At 45.0% G+C, this 26,594-nt stretch overlaps 1 protein-coding gene across 1 annotated transcript in view; it reads left to right on the forward strand.

Moving 5' to 3' along the window:
- RCOR1 (REST corepressor 1) overlaps positions 1-26,594 on the forward strand; it is an 82,915-nt gene that overhangs the window by 41,394 nt on the left and 14,927 nt on the right. Inside the window, exons 4-6 of the mRNA XM_042813745.1 lie at positions 16,786-16,838; positions 20,870-21,031; positions 23,619-23,737. Of these exons, the coding sequence (XP_042669679.1) occupies positions 16,786-16,838; positions 20,870-21,031; positions 23,619-23,737 (334 nt within the window). The remainder of the gene's footprint in view (positions 1-16,785; positions 16,839-20,869; positions 21,032-23,618; positions 23,738-26,594) is intronic.

The following is a 26,594-nucleotide window of genomic DNA, read 5'->3' on the forward strand; positions in this document are numbered from 1 at the left end:
CTTTTGCCTTCACCAGAAGGAAAGACTGCATGGGTCATTTGTGACAGAGGATTTCTGTAGCTGCCTCTCAAGTGAGAATCTTGTGAATCTCAGCTGTGCTTGGGAACATTCAATTTCTGTCTGATAGGAAAGGAGTTTTTTGAAGACAGAGGGAAGTTGGAAATGGAATGATGATACATGGAATTGAGTAAAATGATCCTTGACACAAAACTATGGACGTATCAGCTAAGATACCACAAACCTAAGAAATAATTAAAACTTTAATATGACTAATTTAAAAGCTAGGTAGCAGTTGACTGTTGCTGGCACAACAAAAGTTGGGAGAAACTTTGTGCGTGTAAGGGCAAGATAACTATGTAGACACATCAGTGATTTCACCACCTAAAGATGCAGAATAAAACTGTAAGTATTTCAGACTGTGTTTGGGGCAAAAGAAGTATGACCCTCCTATGTGGTATGCAACATACAAAATATCTCTTAGGCACCTAACTGTGTGGAGACATGGTTGTCAAACAGCGTCCAGAAGCAATAACAACAAAGGGGCACTGGGAGAGGTGGCTGAGGGGACCTGGGATGTAGGAAAGCTCCAGCAGATGGGGGAGAGCTCTGCAGGGAGGGAGAGGGAGGGAGAGAACTGAAAAGTAAGTTGGTTGATCATTGCTTTGTCTAATTCAGTACCAAAAGAGATAACGGTTACTCCTGTCTCAACTTGGCATTATTTAAAAATTACCTATGAAAAACAATTTCTCTTGAAGATGAGTGCTTTTATTCCATGAGTCTAGAAATGGATTAATCTACAGAAATAACTTTATCTCTAATGTATTCAGCCAGACATTGATTTGCTACTGTGTGAAAATTTGATTCAGTCTCCCTTTCTGGAATCCTTGAGTAATCCTCCTCCAACACCTAGCATTCTGCAATGTCTATTGGGCACTTTATTATGAATAACAAGCAGAGTTTCCTGTTTTATGGTACATGAAGATGAAGTATCGGGAAAAGGAAGCCTCTTCAGCTGTTCTAGTGTTCATTTATAATTTTTGGCGTTTGTTGATGGTGAATCCTAATTAAATGAGGTCTCTTGAGATATCCAATAGGACTAATGATCCACATTTCCATCAGCGATATGGAAGCTGATATGGGATTGCAGTGGAGAGAAATTGAGGATGAGCCATAGATTGATGGGATGGGAAAGTGAAGACTACTGCAGTCTTGTGGAGTGCTTTGGGTTTTTTCCTAGCTTGGACTGCTGCCTACATGGTGAGTTCTTAATGACCCAACTGCAGAGTTATGAGTCTCAGTTCTAACAGTTCTGCTCTTACCTTCTGCATCAAGGCTGATGTTTGGAAAGAAGTAGCTGGGAGAGCAGTTTTAGGAGCACAGTGAGCAAGTAATGTGACAACACTTCCACCATTGTGCTTGGCCAGGAAGATGATGGGGTTGTAAAGAGTGAGGTGCTCACTGGAATGGTTTGCTGCTTCTGAATGCTGCAGTGTTCAGGAAGAAAACTTCAGATCAGAGGCTCTAATACTGAACACTTCTGTTCAGCTTACTGAAAAGAGACTGAAAGGGGGCTTAAATTTTCACAGAAGGGAATTTGGGCGTAGTAAAAGATGTGCATAATGCAAATTAAAGGCTGCAAGAAAAGTTCACACATGTTGAAATGAAATGCCTGAGTACGTGCTCTTCATATTGTGATTTGCTACTGGAAGCAATGGATTCCCTGTTTTTTTTTTTTGATGCCTTTCTCAGCATTAGAATGGATTTCTCCTCCTCCTTGGAGGGGAGAAATCAATAGCTGCATGAAGCAGCAAATGGAAGGAGTTGTGCTTTCCAGGAGATTGGTGCAGCCCCCTTGAGCTGTAACTGCCGTGCATCCCAGCTAGTGCATCTGTTCTTAGCATGTGTATAGGCTGAAGTGTAGATGAATGAACCCTTCCAGTCAGCAGCGTTTTGGTACCTGTGACTACTTGTTCCATTTGTCCTCCAAAACTTTTGATCCATCCTGTGCCTTTTTTTGTGGTAAATTCTGTAGGAGTCACAGGACTTTTCTCTGTGGCTTTAGTTCTCCCTGTTTAAACTCTGTTTAGTTCTCTCTGTGGCTGTAGTTCTTGTGGCTGGGGCTGCATGTGAAGATGGAAGTTCATGTGTAAGCCAGGATGACCTGGTGGGTGTCTGCTCCAGGCTCATACAGTTAGTTAAAACTTGCTGTGGTCCCATGTGCCTTACAGACTAGAGCAGTTCTGTAATCCCATTGGAGCAACCTGTTGCCTGGGTGCCATGAAATAATGGATATAGTGGAGAAGATTTTAGATAAACAGACAACTCCAACAATCCACCATCCCTAAAAAACCCCCACAAAACAACAAGAAAAAAATCACCTAAACAATGATTGTGCTCTGCTCCCCTCCAGCAAATAACCTGTTGGCACACTGGTTGCTTAGCTTTTTTAATGTTGTGCCTTGTTAACCAGTCACTAATCCTGGTACAAATCACTTTCTGCCTTGCCCTATATTAGTATGAAAGTTCTCTATCTACTGCCAGGCTTTTGCATTTGGGGGATCACGTGCCTAGTAGTTGCCAACACTAGTGAGTTCACAAAGTTAGCCTGAAGCGAGAAGTCTGTTTTCAAGAAAGGTCACTGTGCAGTGTCTGAACATCGGACTTAAAATAACCACTCCCCTTCCAGCTGTGCTCCAAGTACCCCGTGTCCTGTGACTGGAGTCCCACCTCCAACAAAGGTTGCTCTCAGTGACGCCCCTGAAGACTTGGTGCAGCTGAGGACAGCTGCTAGGGAAGGGCGTGAAGAGATGTGTGAGGTGACACTGAGGAGCAGGAGCAGCGAGGTGGAAGGTGGACATCTGCCCTCTGAGTGGCACGTGGGAAATAGGGAAGGAGAGGGAGATGGTGAGAAATGCATCGTAATGATGCTGTGGAAACTCTGTGCAGGCTAGAGCTGGGCCAGTGTGAAGCTATTTATAAAGCAGCAGTGTCTGTCTCTGTGCCAAGTACTCCAATGGGTGGAACATAAAAATGACATTGGGTTGGTTTAGAAATAAGTAAGTGCTGGCACACTGCAGCTGCCCAGGAGGAAGGAATGGAAACCAGGCAGGAGAATGGGATGTGATGATTGCTTTCACACATCTGTAGTTCAAAGGTGAACTACAGGAGGAGAAAGATGTATTGTTTAGCTTGAGATAAGCTCAGTTTTGGAAGTGGTTTGTCTGCTCTGGCAGAACGTGCCTGTAGCTGTGAGTTTTGGTTTCTTGCTGTTACCAGGTGTGGGGATGTTGTGGTGGGTGTGACCAGTGGACTTGCTGTTGCTGGGCTGTTGCTGAAGTGATGGGCACCGTCCATGTTACCTGCAGGAGGGTGGATCATGGGTGGCAGCTGGTCCTCTGTCTGACCTGGTGGCTCTCCAGTCCTGTTACCCTGTGGCATCTCCTCCTGCCAGTTTGCTGCTGGCTGCCTGCTGTATGCTTTGCCCACACTGGGTCTGAGTAAGCTGTAGGCAGCCCCCCTTTTCCTGGGGGGGGAAGGGGAAAGTGGGTGAGCCTGAAGATGTAGGGTCAGAGGAATGCTGGAGTTGCAGGAAGCAGCGAGTGCTTTCCTCAATGGGGGCTGGGGGGGGGAGGGGGGGGAAATTCTTAAATGTGCTGCAAATGGATCCTGGGAAGGCAGCAGCATGCCAGCTGAGGCTCTGATAGAGTGCTGGTTGCTATGGTTACGGAGGATGTTAACCCTGTAGGGTGCGTTTTGGCAAGGTTTGGAGTTAAGTGCCACCCACTCATGATGATTGGAATGGGGGGGGAGGGGGAGTGCAGAGCAGTGGTGCTCCACCCTTAACCTATGAGCTCAGTGCTGTGTCCCATCCAAGTCTGGATCATGTGCAGGGTGTTGATGTGCCTGTTGCCCTCTTTGGGATGAGAGAGTTCTGGTGGCTGTACTTGGGTGTGATGGAGAGGTCGATCCCAAAATTTTCTGAGAGCTGGCTGCCTTTACGTGACTAGGGAATGTCTCTGTAGTTCATGGGTTAATCTTTGCATAGAACAGACTAGGGTTATTCTTCCATTTCTCTTTTAAGGAGACTTTACACAAGCTTGAAAATTCTTTGTCTGAATTTTCTAACCTAAAATGACTGACAGTATAAAATGTGTATCTTCTCATGTTTCTGAGTGTGCCTTTGAAAGGACTCAACACAGTCTGTGAAGAGTTCCTGTTTTCAGCACATAGCTGAGCAGGTTGTTTTAAGAATGGCTTCTGTGTGGATAGACCCTCTCACCCTGGGCTCACTTATTTTGGCTTCTAAATTCTGTGTGGGCGTACGATGCCATAAGCAATTATCATCAGTTCTTATTTTCTTGGGGTATAGTGTGCCTAGGAATAAATAAATGTGAGGGGAAAACCTCAAATGGGAGAGGCTAGACTGGGGAAAGCGGTCATAAAATCACTTCTAAAAAATGAAGCTTTTATTTAGCAAGATGTTTGAAATGGAAGGGGTTATTGCTTCAGAGGTACCCAAGGACCATTCCAACCCCTGCCCCATGCAGCAGCAAGAGAAGGAGGATACAGTCAGATGTATGTCAGCTGCTCTAAGTCCCTTCTCTCCAACGTGCTGCAAACAGCATCCTTGAGGTGGCTGGAATGGTGGGTTTGATTTCCACAAGTGCCCCCCCCCCCCCTTCCCTCTTATTGAAAGATGATGGGGCAGTGATCTGGATGGCACTTGGTGGGAGTGCAGCCCTCTTGGCTCCAGAATGAGAGAGTGGGGGCACCTGAGGCTTTGCCACCAGAGAGGTAGTATGAGCTCTTAGCAGAGCTTACACTTTGGTATTTGTGCTGTGGGAGGCTCCGAAAGTTGGGGTCCGTGTATTGTGCTCTTTCTGCTTGGGGGTTTTCTGCTTGTTTGTGTCTGAGGTATGGTGGTGGCTTTTTTTAATAGTAAGGAAAGTGTTAGCTGCCAGGTATGTGTGAGGGGAGGACTTAAGGGACTGTAATACTTGCCTGCAAATACACGCTCACCTTTTGTTGCTCTGGACAGAAAGGAAACAAAAATTGAAGATGAGCCCTCTTCCTCCCCGGGCCCCCCCCCCCCCCCAAAAAAAAAAAAAAAAAAAAACAAGCCAGAAAACAATTAAAAAATTAAAAAAAAACAACCAACCAAAGCAAAGGAGCAAGAAACAAACAAATGAAAAAAAATCCAAACCCAGCAATGCACCACTTCTGATCTTTCTGTCTGTGTGTTCCTTCTCTAGCAATAACGCTTTTGCTGTCCCAGTGACAGCAAAAAGGATTAATGGAAGAGCAGAATTGGGTTTGTGTTTATCCCTAATCCAAATTTCAAATTCTGCAGCAAACCTGGCAGCTGTGAAGCTTGGATGCAAATACAGTAACTGAAGAATACAACTCCATGAATCCAGAAATGAGATAACTGGTGTTTAATTTAAGATCCTACTTGAGTGTAGCTGTAGAAATAATGCAGTCATGGCCACTTCTACCAGCAGCTGCAGTTGCTGTGCTTAAGCAAACGCTCAGAAGATGAAGATGAAGGGATACAGTATTTCATGTGAGCTGAAGCAACTGGTAATGCTTGAAGTGGCAATATTACAAACAGCAAAAAAGATAGCAGGCTTCAAAGGCTGTGGGTGTCTCCCAGAAATGGCTGGGCTGCCTCAAACTTCGCTGCAGTTCTCCTTTGTTCGTCGACTGCTGTGCTCTAGTTGCTGTTGCAGTGCTGTGTGGAAATCTCAGAGCCCAGCTCTTTCATCATTCTTACCGCAGGTTGATGTTTCTGGATCCTGAATGCATATTTAAATGAGGATGAGGCTTTAACCCTTTCACAGTGGTTTGTATTAGAGCTGGAAAAGCAATCTAGTTTATTTGTGTCGTTTAAGGTACAATGGATTTGTTGAGAAATATATATAAGAATAAAAACAAAAACTAACACCTCCTCTAAAAAAATTCCTTAAGGTAGAAACTGTGCTCATGAGTATCCAGGAGAAGGCTGCCTTGTCTAAGGTAGCTGAGTAATCCTGGAGGAATTTTGTGCTGCTGTGCTGGGAGGGTGGGCAGTCCCCAGTATCCTCATGTGCCTTGTTCTCTCCTGCCACCTGTTTGTTCCTTATTCTCACTGCAGTGTGAAACAGGCCTCTGAACGTGCGGAGATGACCCAGTTTGGAGGTGCCAGCTGCCACTACTGTTGCTACTGCAGGGATTGAACCAGGGCTGGCACTAGGAAGAGGCGTTTTTATAAGAGAAGTTTAGAGGCAAGATGATGTGGATGTAATGGAGTGATGATGGCAGCGTTAAGAGTCACCCTGGCAGCAAGCCTTGATTTGAAATGCGTTTGGGAGCAGTCCTAGCCAGCCTGATAGGTGCTGTGCAAGTTGTAGGACCAGTACAAGGAGAACTGGCAGGCTGCGGCTACATCCTGCTGCTCTGGCACAGCCCTGGAACAGGCTGAGCGTGTCCCTGCCTTGCTGGCTTCAGCAGGAATGGCAGGCTCTGAGGGTTTCAGAAGGCTTAGGTCTCTTTTTCTGACCTCTTCTCTCTTACTGTAGCTTTCAGGTAAGAATAAGAAGGGTCAGCATGTGAGAGGTAGCTTTTATTCTTTTTCAATCCTAGAGCAGGTCAGCAAAAGCACCAGTGGGTGCATATGGGTATGTGATGGGAGCCGTGTGTGGGAAGGAGGAGCTCTTGTATGTATGTCCTTCATTGACAAATGCTTGAGGAAGTCGTGGCCATAAGTTGGCTGTGATGAGTTAGTACTGCTGAGTATGGCTTTTATAGAGGTGCTAGCTCAGAAGGCTGAGGGTGTGTGCCAGAGCTTCCCTCACAGGAATGTGTATGCTGTAGCGTTATTTTTTCTAATTAAGAACTGCTCCTGCTGATTATTTTCCCATACTCTTTTTTTTACTCCCTACATTCAAGTTTTTTTCGGATCATGTGCTTCTCACACATACATGCAGTGGTAGAGGTAGCTATGAATTTTCTAACACTGCAAGCATCAGAAACAATATAGAATCATAGAATCACAAGGTTGGAAACGGCCTACAAGATCATCCAGTCCAACCGTCTCCTCATCACCATTGCCACCACTAGCACTAAACCATATCATGCAGCACGTCATCCAGACGCCTCTTGAACACTGCCAGGGACGGCGACTCCACAACCTCTCTGGGCAGCCATTCCAGTGCCTGACCACTCTGAGAGAAAAAGTTCTTCCTTATGTCTAATCTAGACCTCCTTTGATACAACCTGCGGCCATGACCTCGTGTCCTGCTCGTCCCTATGTATCACTCCTAGGGAAGGACTGGGCTTCTAAATCAGATTAAAGGAGTTGACCACCTACCACTGATATTCCAGGATCTCCTAGTTAGTTACATTGATTTATTGCGGGTTTTTAGGATCAGCCTTCAAGAGAGGATGTTGTATGTAATCTGTGTGTCAGCATGTACTATGTGGATCTGTAGGCTGGCTTTATCTAAACTGACTTAATTTCATATACTTTTTTTAGTACCCTAATACCTGTCAACATAATGTACTTTGATTTCCAGGCTACTTTGAAGTGTGTGTTGTCCAAGATCGGGCTGTGTAAGCCTGCTGCCTTTCTGTAAGGACCTCTTGGATGGGATAAAAACACTTCTACAATTCATTGATTTCAGACCTTTTGGAAATGGAGTTAAAAAAAACAAACAAAAAAAAACCACCAACAACAAATGAACAAGTATAGGATTGGATATCTTGAGTGTTTATGGTTCCTGAGTGCCAGCTTGTCTACAGTAGGGTAGTCTGAATGTTTACCCAAATGCAACTTCTGATGTCCAATAGAGATGGTGTTTTTAATGTAAACCTGTTTTATTTCTTGTGTTCTCCTGTTGTCTGGGAATAAGGTACCAGGAATTCTGTGAAGAACTACAGTTGTTTGTTGCTTTGGTTCATGGCCTGTCGTGTTCTGTGGTGAAGCAGCTGACCTGTTCTTGCAGCAAGCGGGAATAGAAATGTTCAGTAGATTGATGGGGCAGACAGCTAGAGGTCAGAGGCCCAGCCACCCTTGGGATACGTTGCTACCTGTAAGTTATGCAGTACCCTGTGTGCTGAGTTTCTTGTCTCTGTTGTTCTGTTCCCTTGTAGCTTTCTTGCACCCAGGGGATAATGGGGCCTTTCAGGTAAGTCTGAGAAGTAATTTTTGATTCTCAGCATCCAGATGTAATAGTGCTAAGAGTGTTGTTGTGGGAAGGTACTCACTTTCTCTGGAGGGGTCAGCCCCAAACATCTGAAAATGAGTTTTTAGCTATAAATCTAGCAGTACTTCTCAGCAATACTTCAGAAGCTACAATGAAGGATTAGTTTTCATCCAACATCAAGCTGCTTTCACTTACTCCCTGTCCTTTTTGATCTTGTTCCACAACTTTTTGTCACTCAAGTGCAGAGCCCTTCTGGGTCACTGAGAACTGTCTCAGTGGTCTGCTCCAGACCATTCTTTCTCTTCCAGCTGGGCGTTGGAAAGAAGGGCACCAGCAGCAAAGAATAACTACAATTATAAGTGTTGCCTTTGTGACTAAACCCCTTGCCATCCAGGAGCAGAGGCTTCTCCTGTTCCAGCTGCAGTGGAGCTGGGGATTGTGACCGCACAATCCTGCTTCCAGCAGCCATGGGTAGCTCCTCAGCATGGCTCTGACTTTTCCTCTTGCTGTCTTGCCTGGTATGTCCTATCCACCTAAGTGACATTCTTTAAGGAGATGGCTAAGGGACAAATTGTTCATTTCTTTTGCCTTTGTGTGCATTATAAAGGGGGTCAGCATGGCTTCTACTCTCTTGTGACGGGTTTTATTATCAGTAGCATTAATAATGAGCTGTGATTTAACCTGATGGCTCTTCTGCTCCCACACACCCCTTCTGTGCGTGTGCCCTCATGCTTCACAAAAACCCTGGGCTGTGCTGTCTAGGGAGCTTGGCTTTGATATAGTGGGTTTTTTTTTTTTTATGTTCCTATGATAGAGCATGTAACTGTTTTGATTTTAGGCAAGAGCTCTCAAAATCTTGTTGAGTGTAGGAAATGGACCTTGTGGAAGGTTTTGTCCTCTTCAGAGGGCTTTGGATCTGGGTATTTGTTGGTGGCTTCTGAGACTGGATGACAGCGGGCTGCTTGATCAGTCCTTCTAGTAGTCTCTGCTGACCCAGAGTGAATGCTCTGTGTGTTTGGTTTTGTTTTTATTTTTGTGTATGAGGCTGTTTCTGTCAAGAGTTACTTTGCTCACTCATTCAGAAAATGATTTTCATGGTGTTTTGTTGTTTGATGTAATTCGAAACAGTAATACAGCCATTTTGCAGTCTACAAACTTCAGTGTTTGCAGCGTAACTGGAGAATGTTCCTAGGCATGAGACCAAGGGTGGACCTTACATGATACAGCTAGTAGTCTGAATCTGTGGCTTCCCATTCTGACTCTGTCATTACTATGTGACACAGTTTATTTTTTTCCCAGAGTAATGAATCTGTGGCTTTTGGAAACGAGGCACTGGATCGGCTGTTATTTAGGAGTGCGAAAATGAGTAATTTACATAATAAAATCTTGATGAATGAGTCTTCTGACCCATGTTAATGTCTATTGCACTGAACCATCTGATGAAATGAAGATTAAAAAAATCTACTACCTATTGTCACAAGTGTATCAATAATGTTATTTGCAATCAAGGGCATGCTCTTGCCTTGAAGTATATAATCTGAGACTGTATAGTCTTCCCTTAGAGTTACCTCAAGCCATGGTTTGATAGCAGAATAAATCTGGCTTTAGGGATCTTCATACCAAATTGAGAGCATTGTATTGAATAATGTGGAGAACCGCTCTGTAAACTTGCTTTGTTGTTCAGGAATGTGCCTCATTCAATTATCCTGTCTGTTGACTTCTTATCTGTGTCTTGGAAGGTCATACATGGGATGGAGTATTCCCTTCCTACTAGCAGGTACTGCATAGTAGTTTGTGTTCTTACACAGCTCCAAACCCAATGCTATGTGCTCTAGTTAATTACACTTAATAAAATCAAGTGTGTCTGTCTGATTTAGAACCAAATTTGCACTGCTGAATGAGCAAACCTTGCTCAGATCCCACATGCTCATCATGGATTAGGTTTCCAAAGTGATTTGATTGTGGCTCTGCCTATTCTTTGCTGGGTCCCGAGAGTACTGTTTCCTCTTGGCTATCAGATCTTCCTCATCCTTCCCTTCTACAGAAGGTGTGCTGCTCCTCGAGTACAACAGTATTTGCTGTCAGGACAATTTCTAGCTGAAATGTGTTGCATGTGTAAGAAGAGTCCTCCATGTGCATCCTTACCATGACCTTTGAGGCAGAGCAGTAGCAGCATTACAGGGTGAGGGAGGTAAGTGTATATAGCCGGCTGGCTTTCCTTCCTTCTGGTGGTCCTCATTAACACCTTCCTCCCCCCATCACACACAGTGCATCTGTACCAAAAGCAGTAGCTGAGCTTTTCTTGCCCTGATGTGATAGCATCAACTGAGGGGGCAACTTTAGGAACAAACTTGTGTTGGTAAAAGCTTTAAAAGAAACATGCATGCTAGCAAAAGGCCTTTCCTGGTAAACAGCTTGAAATAGTTCTGACAAGCTGCAAACAGTGTGCTGGATTTCAGTACAATTGTGTCTGCAGTACAGCCTTCTTGTTGATGCAGCAGAGCTGAAAGGCAGGTGGGTCAGATGGTTAGCCATCCCTGGAGCTTCAGCTTTGGGCTTTTCTCTGGCCATGCAAGGGGGGGGACTAAGAAGGGGAAAAAAAGGTGGCTAATAGGTATGTTTCTTTGCTGGCATTCATGGCTTGCTGAAGTCAAATAAGGGAGAAAGCCTGCCCAGCTGGCAGTGTGTAGGATTGCCTCTTCTGACAGCAGCTACTCATGAGGGCATTTCAGTATCTTTTGACTAAAACTCAGGGTTTGTATGACTTCACTGCAGCTTGGGTTAGGGTGCTAGCACAGCAGGAATATGCTATTTTTCACGTGGATCATGTTTCCAGCCCTGTTCCTTGGGGATTCAGGCAGATGTCTGTGCTCCCAGGTGGGATGAGGTGGCTGGGGGGGAAGGTTGTGATGTGCAAGTGAAATCTGAGCTATGGGAGGTAAGTACGTGGATGAGGAGCTGCAAGATATGGTTTAGAGCTTGTGGTAGCAGTGGTAATGGGAGGACAGTTGGGCTAGATGATCTTGTAGGTCCTTTCCAACCTTGTGATTCTCTGATTCTAGGTGGGTGGGAGTGTGAGGCGTGCTGTGCAGTCCCTTGGCTTGGTACTGTTCCCCTGCTGCAGGGTATTCCATCTTGTTCCTGCTCAAGTAAGGTCTGTTTTTCTTTGCCCTGAGGTTGCAACAGTCTCTTGGCTCACAGGCCTTAACTCAGTTCTATCTACAGCACAATTCCTCTCACACCTTCACTCACATGAAGTGTGTAAGCTGCCTTTGTGTCACGGTCACTGGTTCCTAAACCAGTCTTGAGAGGAGGGAAGGGACAGCAACGTATCTGTGCTGGCTCTCCTTTCCTCCTGCCCGTGATGCACTTTTGTCTTTCCAAAAAGATGAAGCAGTTTTTCTGAGGCATACGAGCTTTTTAAAGTAGATGGGTTTTGTTTGCTTTTGTAAGTGATTCTGCCCAGGAAAGTGGTCAAGCCCATCTCTCTTTGATCTCTGCCTGCTCCCTGCTGCCTCCTGTTGCAGCTCACTTCAGTGAGGCTCTTGTCTGAATTCCTTGCTTTTTGTTCCTTCCTCCCTGTGCTGTGGCCACGAGGTGGCAGGAGTGTTCCACCGAAGCCATGAGACGGCAATGCAGCTGCTGCTGTTACAGCCGAGGTAGAAACTGTGGTTAGTTGTTTGTGTGCTATCATAACTGTGTTTTGAAATTTGGAAAAATTTTGCATGTATATGTCTAACCCATGCTCTTTACTTCCCTTATATAACACTGATTTATTCTGGGGCTTGACTTTTTTCTGCTCTGAATGAAGAGGGAGAAGAAGGGGAGATGTACAGCCACATCCGAAATTCCTCACAGGTTCCAGAATTGATCAAACCCTGTGAAGCACGTTACCGAGGCTGTGAAGGCTGCTTTTTGTCCTTATTTCACCCTGTTCTGTCAGGGTATTGCATCACGTAATATGCAAAGTGTTCAGAGCTCCTGCAGTACCCCAGTAATAGGGGTGAACTGAGGTTGCAGCAACAGCTCTACCTCTGCATTCCTGTTGCGTTCTGTGGGCTTTAGCTCTCCTGCTTCTGCTGCAAACCCTGCTCGGGGTCAGTGAGTCCACTGAGCATGATGTGATGCTTGTGGGGTCTTTAAAAAACAAATAGGGTGCAGGGCACGAGGAGAGAGAGTTCTTCAAAAAGACCCACTTGGAGTGATTGCCTCATCTGATGAAATGGTGATGAGGGGAGTCATCGCTTTCAGGCATTTCTCTTCTTAGAGTTCTCCCACCCTGAAATTAATGCTCTTGTTTTACATCTCTGAATTCAGTGCTCGAGGATGCAGGACTGAAAATCAGCAATGCAGTTGTTTGCTCATGTCAGGGAGAAGCGTCCCCTTTCTTTTGCCTCTAGTGAAAAATTCTTGTAGGAAGGTGGTTAGCAGGAAAAAAGGCTGTGTGAGAATATGATCTAGAAATAATCACAGCATTCAGGGGGCTGAGGGCACCATTTCGGTCACATGCTCTTCTCTTTCTACATGACAGAGGGGAGGCATCTTTCTTTGCTTCCTTTCTCATTCCCTTACATCTCCCTTCCCTGTGTTAATGCTACACTCAGGGTTTCTAGTTGTCTTATTTTTGGTCATCTCCCTTCTTGTGCTAGGAAGAGGGGATTTTTTTTAAGCATCTGAGCACTCTCTGCTGTGACGGTGTATGCAAAGCTCTGTGTTCCCATTGTGTCTACCTCTTGTGCTACTTCAGCCCTCCTGAGCATAGCTAGCTGTAGGAAGGAGCTCTCTAGGTTAGTGCTCATTGTGGGATGGGCAGGGGGGTTCTGCTAATCTCCACACTGCTAAAATGTGTACAGGATAAGAAATGTAGCCAAACTGGTAAAAAAACAAAAACAAAACAAAAAAACAACAACAAAAAAGCCAACCCAGTTTATTACTCTGTTCTCTGTCCTCCCCTCATCTGGTTTCTAGTAGCAACAAGAGCCTGCACAGGAATGGTGCATTTCCTGTGTCACACATCTGTCTCTATCCAAATGTTGTCTTTGTGGCCTGGTCTGTGTATGAATTTCTTTTCAGAATTGAGAAATGAGTTGCATGGAAGGGAGAATGTTCTCATCTCCTTGGTTTGGATAAAGTTATGCTGTTAGAAGAGCTTGTGGAGGCATAGCTGATGCTGGGGAGAACGGGACAAGACTGCACTTCTGCTCTCGCTCTTCTGGAAAGCAGCTAAGAGCCATGCTGGCACACTGTCTCCTCTGGTGCAAGCAGGGCTCTGCTCCAGGCTCCTCTGGCGCTGAGCTCTGATGTCTAAACAGATTGGTGGGTTACACGCTGAGCATGACTGAATGCCACTGAAATGCAGTGGAGCAGAATTTCACGTGCCTGCTGCCCTGGGCTTGCTGGAAGTGCATCAGGGAGGCAGAGATGGAAGAGAACACTTATTTATCTAGCGTGGCATGTGAAGCATTGAGCTTGTGGCAATTCCAGGCTCTACTGGTATGAGAGACTAAAGGGATCCTGTGACTCAGTTGGTGCCATGGTCTTTCTTGCTCGCTTCGTATACAGGGAGATGGTAAAGAGGAGTAAGCGTAGGGATTGCTTAAGAGACTGTCAGACCTCTCAGATGGTGCAAGCATCAAAGCAAATGAGCCCATGATTAGCTGAGAAATGACAAGCAAAATGGGCTATATCAGCTCGTTGCCTGCCTGTGTACCAGAGTAAAGTACAATGGTATACTCCTTGTCTTATTTTTTCTTTGCCTGCAGATGCTTCTAGAAGGAGCTTTCCTGTGTGCTTGTGGTTGGTTAATGACCTTGTTGTCTTTCTCTCTTCCTCCTTTGTAACAGTAAGGTGTAAAGCAGCCCCCACCATGACAAGAAAAGCATCCTATCTCCTTTCAGCGTGTCAGATTGCTGATAGGCTATTTGGCCCTGTGGCATTCTGACTTCATTCGAGAAAAGTCCTATTGGTGTGGGGAATCCTTGCTAATGTCCTTGTGGGGCTAGGAGAGAAAAGACCACTGTGTTTTTGGGGAGTAGGAAGCATGGGGAGGAAGAAGGAAGTTTTTCATTGCTTTTAATAATCTGGCATAAGCACGCTAATATGCTGAAGAGGAGAACGACCTCATCTCTTTTCTGCATATGTTAAAGGATGAGACGCTGAAGTCAAATCAGGAACTGTGGATCTTTCTACAGTGAAAATGAGCTGGTTAATGCAGCAGTGCTTAGCATTCAGGGGCTTAATTCAGCCTTGGACTTTAGAGAATTCAGCTCCTTTCCCTCCCCCTTCCTTCACCTCCCCCTCAGACAAAATATATAGCACTGCATGTGGAATACCTGTCCTAAGGAAGCCAAGAGTACTTAGCTGAAGTACTGGGAAATGCCGCACTTAGGATTTCCTGGCAGCTTTTGCTTTTGGTATGGTTATGAAGTTTGGGAGCATGAGAAGTTGTGCATCTGCCCACATCCTGCTGATGTTCCCTTTGTTGCTCAGTGTGTGAGGAGGAGGCAGTTCCCTTTGCTGTCCCCCATGCAATCCTGCTGGATCCTGTTGTCCCCCAGGGTCTTGGTCTGCAAGCTTTTTCTTTCCGTAGCAAAGCTGGCTTCAGAGGTTCCTACCTTTCTGTAATTCACAGGATGTTCAATTAAGCAATGCAGCAATTTCACTCAGCTTCTGTCACCTCCACAGTCTGTGCAACTGTTTTATGTTTGCATAATGCAAGAAGGGATAGTTATTGTCCCTTAGAAACAATTTGCTGACTTGGAAAGACAGATGTGTTTGTGCTGCAGGGGTGCAAATGAATGGCTGTGGCTACACCATTCCTCAAAGGGCTAATAAAACTTTGACTGAACCCCTCCAGAACATGATCCAACAGCAGTTCTGTCAGCCTTTGGGAGTGCCTGTTGTGCTCTGGTGAGTGGGGAGAGCATGTGGGAGCTTGGGTGAGCTGGAGCTCGGTAGGGTGTCCTTGCTGACGTGCAGCTGCACCCTTGCTGACTGTGCCTGTATGTCATGCATGCTCTTCTCCTGCCAGAACATGTGGCCTCAACAGACTTTCCTATGGCACTTAACCCTTTTTTGCAACACCTTTGTGTGAAAATTAGTTAATGCATCTTGCTGCCAAATGAAGGGCTGGTGTTGATATCAAGCGCACTGTTGTCTAATAAGGTAGGGTGTCTACTTCAACTACCTAAGTTTTATTTGTCTATAATGATGATAGGCTGAGAAGAGACTGTGCCTTTTCTGATCTATCCTATCTTTTGCCCCATAATTACTGAGCTCACTGCTTAGGTCTCTCAGTTGAAGAAAAGAATTGAGGAGTGCCCCAATGTGAAGAAATGACTTTAAGAAATGCCACAGACTCACTGTGAATTCTCACAAAGGCCAAAAAAAAAAAAAAAAAAAAAAAAGTGGGAGAAGCACATGTGAGAGCTGAAGTTAATCATGAGGCACAAACTGTGGGAATTGTGGCTTCCTCAGCTGCAGTGCTCACAGCCTCATTTCCTTCCTTGGGTGCTGCGCATGCTCTCCGTGTCGGTATGGGAGTAGGGTGCTCAGCACAGGAATCTCACTGCATCCCTCCCTGAGTATCTGCAGAGAAACAAAGGAGAGGGGATTTTTGAGCTCGTTATTAAGTGACTCGCCTTAGAGTTCAAAATAAGTATGTGAGTGAATTCTGGCTATGCATACCTATTTGAAGCCTTCCGGGGGACTTGCACATCAGGGATCTTATGGTCGACCACTGCTTCCAGCGTGCTTCCAACAGGGGCAGTGGGAGTCTCACGTTGTTTTTAAGGATGCCATCTTCTCAGTGTGTCAAATAATGACCAAGCACAAGGTTCAGAAGAATGGCACTGAGTGCTGACTTTGATCTTGTCCTCAAATGGGTGCAGTTGGATGTAAAGTAAGCTCAGTCACTCATACTAAAATAGACATTTGGGTTTTAGTCCCATCCATACAAAATATAACTCCTCAGGGCATCCTCATATTATAAAGGTTAAAAGCTCGCAGGGGCCTAATAATTCATAGAAGTGGGGTTTGATCCAAGATGAGAATTGCTGAGGCATAGGACCTGACTAATTTGCCAAGATATCTGCAGTGATTGTGCAGCACCAGGATTCTGGTAGTATTGGTAGGTATGGGTTGTGTTTAAGTGTTTTGTTCTTAAGAAAACAGCTGCTTTGGGGTGGGGGAATTAAAGAAAAAAATGGGATGCTCATATCTCTTTGAAAAACTCATGGCTATACAGTCTGGTGAACAAGATCTGTATCAGAAACTCTTCAGCGAGTAAATGAGCAGACCATAGGAGAAAGGCTTGTGCTTTTAATGCAAAAATATTTGTGGTTTTGAAATACTATATATGATGTTTCATGTTACTGACCTGAGTATCATGTATCATTTAGGCGTGTTATGGATCTAGGTGTTTGTTTTTCTTCTGTTTCCTTCCTTTCTTGAGTTGTTGGATTCAGTAGCTCTTCACCTGAGTTCTTTGTGGAGGATACAGTGACCATGATTGCAGTCACAGCTGCAGGACTGGGTTTTAGCCCGGGGAGAGGAGATGAGATCATTGTATGAAATGCCCTTATTTCTTCTCTTTGTTTTTCAGTGGATGAATATATTGCCATTGCTAAAGAGAAGCATGGATACAATATGGAACAGGTAATAAACCTTTGAATACTTACCCTACTTAAAAAGTTGTTTTCAGCAGATATTGAAACTTGTCTTAAAGTGGCTGCCTACGAGTGCCTCTTTCTTCCCCTTTGTACTGCTTGTGTTTTTTCTTCTGCTTCTCCCTAAACTGGTTGTTTGCAATGGTAACCTGTCGTCTGGGAGTGTAAAGCTCACCCTGAATTTGGCATAAGAAGTCAAGATAAGAAAAACAAAACCAGCATCATAATTTCTAGCGGAGTTAGGCCATGGGCACTACGCTTCCTGTGATGACCACTCCTTGAACACTTTTGAAACCCCCAAACATCATGAAAAAGACTGGTTAGTGGGGATGGCTCATCTTTGGATAGCTGCCTGCTTGTGTTGCATTTTCTAATTGATCACTCCACGTCTGCTTCATGGATGTCTTGGCAGTTATTAATGAATGAGTTGTTGAACCACCAATATCTAGGGCTTTTTACCCTGAAACTGTATTGCAAACTGTATTGCAGTTCACAGATAACAGCTCAGGTGTCTAGCTGTCCCTAAGGCTAACCAGTGTGCCCTTAGCTTAGAGATTGAAATCCATTTTTGAGGGGGCAAACCTCTCCTTTCCTTGGTCTAAGACTGTGTACTGATGGTCTCTGTAACTAGCATCAATTTTAACACTTGTCAAGGGAGGTGAATTGTGACTGGGAAGTTTTTCTGAGCTCTTTTTGGAGTTTCCATATTCACTAATAATTTTCCGAAAAGGTAAGGCAGGGAATTGCATGATCTTCTGTATGAGCAAATTGCATACTGTTTCTGCAGAGAGATTCTCAGAAAACTTGCAAATTCATGAAATTCAGGCACAGGCCGTTAGCATAGAAGCCAGTGATTTGGTCAGGCAGGGGTTCTATTTAAATGACTCTGCTGTCATCTTTGAGTCAGGCTTTCAGTGGTTGATAGTCATCCTCAAAAAGATTTCTTGTGGGATGTGAGGATTGAGTTAGCCAGAAAAACTTTCAGCAAAATCAGGGATGATCAGAGTGTATATTTATAGTTTCTAAGACTAGAAAATTGCAATAAAAGGAAGAAAAAAGTACCAAAAGCCTGCGGACGTAAATCCAGAAAAAATCCCTGATGGCTCATGTCGATTGAGCTGGGTATATCCTAGTACTGGAAATAGTGGGTAATATTTGCTAAGAGAGATTGCCTTAGGGTTTTGTGATTTCAGTGGAGAAGTATCCACCAAGTAGACTGATCCAGAAGATGGATGAAAATGAGGCTTGTGATTTTTAAACAAACTGAATTCTTCTGTTTTGGAAAACTTTATTTGGCTAACACAGATTTCTTTTCCTGTAAATGCTACAAATAGATATCTCCCACTCTTCAAGCATCTCTAGCTCATCTGTCTTCCCCTTGGCCCCTATCTCCTGAGTACAGTAGAGAAGTTAGGGGACTTCCAATCAGGACAGAGTAGTTGAGTTGTATGTGTAAGTGCTCTTCCTAACTCTATTCTCATTCTTTCCCTAGCACTGGTGCTCTGGAGATATGTCCCATGTCCTTTGGGATGTACATGTGCCCTGGATCTTTTAATATTTACTGGGCAGCCAAGCTAGGCACTTCTAGGAAATAGCTGGGAAGGATCTGTCTTCCATCTGCAAAGCACATTCTCACTTTGTATCAGAGGGACTAGCGTCAGGGCTTTCAAATCAGGATGATTTGTGTCACCAAGGGACACTTCCTCTTAAGCAGGTATCAGAGTCACTGTTGGCTGAGTAGCTCTGGAAAAGCCCATACAGACTCTCTGGAAGCCAGTCAGAATGAGCTTTAGGATTTGGGCTTTGCTGGCTGGTGTATTCCTGCCCACACACATCTCCCCAGACAGCCATTCTCCTCGGGCCACCGTGCAGGTGGCTTGGCTAACACTGTAACACGGATTCCCATTCCTCCATCTCTGTCCCCTGCTCAAAGCCTACCATTGCTGATGAAGACGTGTTGGCTTGTTGAAGTGAATGGTGAGCTGCCTGGCTGGTGTCCGGGGCACGCACCCAGCTCTGCCCAGAGGCTCTCCCATCCAACTGGCTGCATCCGTGCTGCGAGTGGCTCCTGTACTGTTGTCCCTACTCTGCCCGTGGCCCAGCGCCATGCTGTAGGCTCCAGTGCCAGCAGGTGACTGATGGGGGCTTGGGGCCGTGCTGCTAGGGCTCCCCTCAGCCTTGCCAGCTGTGGGCAGGTGAAAGGCAGCCTTCAGCATGGCAGCCTGTTTCAACTGGTGCTGGCAGGCTGTTGTGCTGAGCTCTGGGAGCACTGCAGTGGGTTGGCTCTGTGCTGTGCCTCTGCCAGCCTGGATCATGCGTCCTGGGACAAAGGAGGCTGGAAAAGCTGAGTGTGAGACTCCAGAGTGCTCTCCTCAGGGAGGATGGTGGTGGAGGGGTGTATACGAATATTGTTGGTGCTTAGGCTTATCATATACATCTGACAATGCTATCATCTTTGCTGTGTTTTTTTTTTTTTTATTTTAATGCACGTGGTTTTCTTGCAGCAATAAGGAAAGTCTTTCTGTATTTCATTTGCTTTGTGTAAGCAGCTATCCCGTTGGCCCTTACTAGTAATTAGCAGTATTTAACACCCAAGTGGCTCATTCCATGTTTTTCCCTTGCTTTCTCTTATGGAAGTTTTGTATAGCACTAATGTGAAGTTGGTGAGGATGATGAGACAGAAAACTTGGTCCTTGATGCCTGCAGAGAAGCTTCTTTCTCTCCACACTTGCCAAAGTAGATGGATGTAACTGAGTTTGTGGCATCTGGGACACCTTGAGCAACTGTGTTGTGACCAAGACTTTCTCTTGTTCCAACTCTTGGCGAAAGGGGGCTTGTGAGTGGGGGATAGAAAAGTGCTCTGACAGCTCTGAAAGGCCAGCAGGGTCAGGGCAAAATCTCGGGTAAGATTAATGATTGTAGTCTTGCCCCTCTGCACAGTTTCAGTGAAGCAAGAATCCAAAAAGGAACTGCTTTTTGCATAGCAAAGCATAATGGGGAAGCCCCAAATTCAGAGTGATTTAGTAGCTCTGAGTGGAATGGATGAAACTACTAGGTGGGGATTACTGAGGCTGTGAAACCCAAACTGAGTTTGCATATGACAAGCAGGTTACTCTGGTGTTTTACTCAGCATGTTAGGGGTTGTTTTTTCTTTGCAGCCCTTGTGCAAGGCTGGTTTCCAGCTCTGCAGAGTCAGGCATTCCCAGAATGACTTGCAGTGGTCAGTGCTGTGCCAGATGCAGCCATGTGTCATAATGCATGTGAGCTGTGTGCCCTCGGGAGAGGGGTGGCTTGAGATGCACGTCTGGGGGATACAGGAGGGGCTGTTTGCAGGTGGTGAAGTAATGTTCGTACTTGTCTGATTTTCAGTTCCACAGACTGCTGCAGCAAAGTGAGAGAGACATAGCCTACAGAAACAAATGAGCTGCCCCTAAATGAGATTATTTTCTCCTTTCAGATGGGGACACTTTAGCAGCAGGTCAGGGTTGCACGCACTGTTTGCCCTGTGCTTTCCTGTGTTTTCATCCATCTTCTCACCTTTTCTTGCCCTGCCCCTCAAAAATAAGCCTCTAAACAACCAACAAGAACCTCTGCCACCAGAAGAACCTCCAACCTGCAGCCCTCCTGACTGTGTGGGAAATGGTGACAGTTCAGCAATGTCAAGAAGCTTCCTCAAGTTCAGTCTGGCTTTTAGGTGGCCTTCTCATGGCTTTGCTTAGCTTTTCTGTGCGTATAGTGATCAGTCTAGTTGGAATCACTTCAGTTTTTTCTTCTCCTGTCTCTCAGCTGTTACTCCTTCCTAATTTTACTATCTCCATAATTTGATTAAATTTCAATTTGCTCAGTGTGTAACAATGTGGGTCAGATTCCAGGTTTCTTGCACACACACGTGTCTGACATAGCTGGGAACTGAAAATTATGGTTAACCTGGTGCCTGAAAAAAATCCTGTAGCTGTTCCTTTGCAATGATAATGCTACTTGTGATTGCAGTTGTCCCTGTGGTGTCCTTGTTATTTCTAGGCTCTTGGGATGCTGTTTTGGCACAAGCACAACATTGAGAAATCTTTGGCGGATCTGCCAAACTTCACTCCATTCCCAGATGAGTGGACAGTGGAAGACAAGGTCTTGTTTGAGCAGGCTTTCAGTTTCCATGGGAAAACCTTTCACAGGATCCAGCAGATGGTAAGTAGTGTCAGAGGGCTGAAAAAGCAGGGCAGACAATTGGACAATCTTCAGTGCTGAGCTGCTGTGTAACACTTCTGAGAGAGAGCAGGCCGAAGGGAAGATTGGAGGAAAAGTAATATTGTGACTAGATAAAAACAGCACTGCTTCTGGAGTCCATACGGAAGTGTTTTCCTGAAGTGCTTTGCCAGCTCAGTATAAATTCTGACTGTGCAATTTTTATTGGTTGGAAATTATGGTTTTCAGTCCCCTGTGTGCTGCAGTAGTGTTTGTCTCAGCTGGAGTTCAAGCATGGTCTGTACACACATGCCCACCCACACATGGAGTAAAGATTATCTCCGTGCAAAGTTGACTCCTTTCCTGCAGCTTGCTTTTTAGGAATTCATTTTGAGCGTGAAGTCTGTGCTTAATGTGATTTGGGACTGTCAGTGGATGTGTGGTGAAGGTTTGTATATCATGTCAGTCCTTTGCTTTCAATTTCTAACAATATTTTTAAAACTGTTATTGAAAGCTTCAAGGGTAGGCTTTTGCCTGGAAAGGGAATTGCTGGGGTGTGCGTGGGTAAGGGCGCAGGGTGTCAAAAACCCAACTTCAAGCAAAAGGTGATGAGGCTGCCTTTTGAAATATAGAGATGATGGAATGTAGATTTTTATTTTCTGAGTCTGTTTTTGACTAGCTTGCCACCAGAGAGAGAACCAAACTCTTCTCCATGCTCCTTCAACCATGATTGCGACCCATGTGGTTACAGTTTGTTCATCTCTAAGGTGGAGGTGAAGGCCTGCATTGCAGATCCTATTGAAGGTTAACCTACCTCCCAAGCATGAAGGGAGGTCACTGAAGAGTCAGGTCCCTTTTTTACAGAAGGTGGCAGAATAAGAGGCTTGTTCTCCTCATGTCCTCCTCGAATGTCCCCTTACTGTTCATTTGTTCTCAGAGTCCTGTAGCACTCAGTTGCATTGGTTCGAGGCTTGCACATGCTCTGGGCAGCTGATGCAGGCAGTCAGGAGAGTTCAGAAGTTGTGGACTCCTGAAGGTCGAAGCAATTTTCTTCTTTGTTCCTCTGTTTTTAATTTACTGCTCAGGGGGAAAGAGCAGGGGCATGTCCTGTGGGGGAGGAAGGAGTATGACCTGTTGCTCAGTTTAATGCCAGAGCAAAAAAATTACAACTCAGATTATGTGCAGAAACATGATGCTGTCCCTGGGTGAAGTGCATCCAGTACAGGGATGCCAAACTCGTACACTGTTCCCTAGGTATATTTTTCTTTTACTGTTGCTCCCAGAAAAGCCATCCTGTATAAAAGGAATTAAATGGCACAAAGCTTTGTGTTTAGCAGGGGACAGGAATCCATGGCTCTGGAGCATGTTAGTTTCTATCTGTTGGCCCATTAGCACCGGTGTGGCTTGGAACCAACGAGAGAGTCGCTGAAGCCAGGGAATGGAAGATGAGTTTACGTTATTTACCGGAGCTGATTCTGATGTTCTGGCACTCTTAGCGTGTGCTTATAGCCAAGCTGATGTTTGTGACAAACAGCCTTGTCCCTGAGTTTGTTCTGTGGAACTCTTTAATTCCAACGTAGCAGCCTGCTGCATGGCTATTGGCAGCCCCACATCCAAATAGCTCACTGTGCAGGCACAGTGTGTATTTTGGCCTGGGCAGATGGATTTATGCCTGAGTGTAACTGTGGGCCAGGGTGGTAGTTTGGTGTGATCCATTAGGACTTAAAGTCAATATGCAGTCTGAAAACCAGCTTATCTCAAGTGAAGATTTAAGCTCTAGTATCTCAGTAATTTGGCTGTTGCTCAGTTTTGTTTTCTTCCCACTCGTGCGGCCCTCTGAGCTGAATCACAAGCTCACCTAAAACATGTTTTATTCAGCAAAAGGCTGGACTTTTATCTTGTAGAAATCCTGTGTAAGAATGTGCATGCTGAATACCTCCCAAGCAGAGTTAATGTAGCTTTAGTCAGTTCTGAGGCAGACTTCTTATTCATAACCACAGGGTAATGACGTTACAGTAAGAGGACTAAAAAAATATCTGACTTGTGGTTTTCCTATATCCTCAATTAACCATACAGTAATGTTTCACCTTTTGAAAACATCTTTTGCTGAGACCTTTGAATATGCTTCATCACATGAGTGATGTGAATGGGGCTTTTTAACCCAGTAACAAAGATTTGTTTGGGATATAGCCTGCCATTCAGCAATTCCTACATTTGCTTCCACATGCCTGTGTTAGCTTTTAAAACTGCTTGCTCACTCTCAAGGTCCTGTTTTGGGTTTGCTTTTGCTATGTTCCCTTGATGTGAAGAGAAACAGCTACCTGGCATGGTTGGTTGAACGCTTGAGGAGATGTTCTTTAGAGATTTTAATGTCACAAATAGATGATTTTAGCCTGAAACAGTGTTTTTGTTTTTTTGTTTTTTGTTTTTTTTTTTTTTTGCAAGGCTGCAGAACTGTCTTTCTTGACATTCTGAGAGAATTCAAAGTAGAGAGATCAGATGTTCCTTGACAAAAACAGACCAATTGTATGTGTACTCCTGGGGATACCTTACATATAAGCGTATAAAAGGATACATGTTTAATTTGCAGCTTCCTGACAAATCAATAGCCAGCCTGGTGAAATTTTACTACTCCTGGAAGAAGACGAGGACTAAAACTAGCGTGATGGACCGTCATGCTCGTAAACAAAAAAGGGAGCGTGAGGAAAGGTAGGTTTGCAAGCAGAAAGGCTGGGTATTGACACACGCTGATTTCTTTAGACTATCTCAGACATTACTGTTAGCTTGTAAGAAACTAGCCATAGGATTTTTCCTCATGTTTTCTGGTACCATGCCTTTTCCCCCACCCCTGTTATGCGTGTTTTGCTTTACTTAAAGCCAGAAAGAATGTGTCAGCAATTAGGTGTGCTCCCTTCACCAACACTGTGCAATTCCTGGTTGCCCTCTAGTGCAATGGTCACCATCCCAACATGCTAGGTGTTGTTTTTTTTTTTTTCCTGATACTGCTTGGAGGTGGAGAAAATGAAATTAAAACTGATGTTTACAAGCTGTTTAGCACTGGTGTCAGCAGGGCCAGAAAACGAGTAGCACAACGTAAGTAATAAAAACTAGAAACCTGCCTTTATTTCCTCTGTAATACTCAGGAGAATGAGAACATGCACTCAGTGTGGCATAGGTTGCAGTGCAGCACCTCTGAGCCCATGCATGTGCACCCACACCCCCTTTCCTCCGCCTTTCACATGAAAACCTGTGAGTGAGGTTTTCAGGTCAAGCTGTATTCCCTGAGATAAGTGAAGTCAGGCCATTTTTTATTTGAGTGACTGAGAAGAGGTTGCAGGGAAGCTTAGGGTAAGCCCTTTGGCAGGGATGCCCCAAGAAGTACTAGTTGTATTGAGATCTGAGGGTGATGGTAATCGGAAGCTTACTAGCTAGTGAGCTTTTAACTCCTGCAGGTACAGCTTTCTCTGCATGTTTGCTCTCTTGGGTACCCCTGTGTGCCACTTACAGAGGTGGCTCATCCAGAGGTCTCGTGTCTATTGCTGGAGATAACTGCAAAGTTACTGCCACTTGGTGATTTTGCCTCATTCTGGAGCTCTAAGGCCTCAGAAACATGGTGGTCTCAGACGTTTTGGAGGTAAAGCCATCCCTTTAAACAGCAAGAGGTCTGTCTGCTTAACATAGGTGCCTTCTCAACCTGTGCTAAAATACTGCTTGTGTCTTTGCAGCCAAACTTGCCCAATCTTGAAGCGTGTCTGGCTTTGGTAAACTCCTAAGTTGAGCGAAGTTCTGTAAAAGCTTTTCCCTCCAAGGAGTTGCTGCTCCAGCTGTGTGCTGGCTCCAGGGCTGGATGACGGAGCCCTGTTTGGGAGTGGGGAGGAAAGACATTTCCAGGGTTGAGACGTACTATACTGAGTCACTCAACCTCTCCCATCCTTCCACTTGATCAGCAGTGCTTGTTTAACAGGCAAGACTGGGGAGAAAACTACCAGGCAGCACATTTGATATTTGGCCTGGCTTTCTCTTCCTCACTGTGTTCTTCAATGCAGAGGCTGTCTTGATTTTCTTCTTCCCATCCTGCTTATTTCCTACTAATTTGTAAGGAGGAAAAATGTCAGTTATAAGAAATGTGTGTTTGTCTAGTACTATGTAGTTTAAAATTTTTTTTTGTCTATACTGCCTCTCTAATTTTGTTCTGTGCTCATAAAATGGAATCACTGCCATTTGGAAAGACAATTCTCTGGTCCATATCCTCTGGCCACAAGGAGGCTGGGGAAGAACTGTCTGGCCAGCCTTGTACGGTGATGTTGGAGCCTTTGAGGAAGGCAGCTAGATTGGAAATGCATAAATTTGCATTACATCTACAGCTTGATGTTAGGCTTCCCTTCTTCCCCTCCACTGTGTCAAGTAGTCAAGCCCCTACAAATCCAAGCGTTTGTCAGCATACCCACGTGGAGTGTGGGAGCAAAACTGGGTGAGTTCACGATACCCAAGTTTTGATGTAGTACTGAGCCACTGGGTGTTGGCAAAATCTCAAGAATGTCCTTCAGTTAATAATGATCATTGTCTAAAACTGCAAAAGTGAGCGAGTGGGTTTTGATCTAGTTCGTGTCTGGAGAACTTGTTGGAATTTGAGAGCAAACTGCCAGCACAGTGAAGCCTGTGGGGTTTGGTTTCTGCAGAAAGGTTGACAGCTGGGCCCGGTTGAGAACACGAGGCAGCTCTGCTGGGGATGAGGTTAAGGGAAGAGGCAGCCTGAGGTGTCTTGCTCAAGTGCTGTGCTTTCTCTTCTGTGGCTAGGCAGGGAAGTTCACCTATTCTTCAGGTTATCATGAAAACAGCTCCCAGTGCATTTGGAACCAGGTTTTCAGGAGCTCTTGCTGGTTGTGTGCAAGGGGTCTTGTACATGCAAATCTCAGAGGGGTCCTTGAGAGTTGTATTCCTTGGAATTGTGACTGTACAAATGAAATATCCTGTGGGTCAGCAGGGGGTTGCAGGAGTGGCTTGTAAAGTGGTTGTCCTCATAGTGATGGACGTCAAGTCACCCAGCAGTGAGTTCCTTAAGTGACACCTGCACAGCTGCAAGGAGGCAGCCATGAGTCACTGTTGTGAGTATTCCTTAGCACCTGCCTTACCTGTGGCACACGCCAGCCTGTTGTTCCCTGCTCCTCCAGAAATACCCACACTGAGCACAGCTCCCCTTGGGTTCTCCTGCCCAGCTTGGAGCTGCTGTGACATACCTCTTCCAGCTGAAGTTCCTCCTCCAGGCTGTGAAGTTTGACATGACAAAATAGACTTTTTTTTTTTTCATATAGTAATTTTAAAAAAACGCTTTGATTAGATCAGCTTATTTCTTCAGTTTCTGGGCATCATCCCAAATGGTGCAATAACTTTAGTTGTGTACAGTACAAAAACTCTAAACGGTGAAAATACATTCGATTTAATGTCTGATTAAAATTCCAATGAAGCCAAACTGTCCAGGTGTGCCAAGGTCACTTTCAATATGGCCCCAATTTCATGCATTTTATTATTCTGTAACTGATACCTCATTTTCTTTTCCAAAGGAGGA

This window comes from Centrocercus urophasianus, unplaced genomic scaffold (assembly GCF_019232065.1).
Source record: "Centrocercus urophasianus isolate 14NV4802_14NV808 unplaced genomic scaffold, USGS_Curo_1.0 seq_14, whole genome shotgun sequence".
NCBI lineage: Eukaryota > Metazoa > Chordata > Aves > Galliformes > Phasianidae > Centrocercus > Centrocercus urophasianus.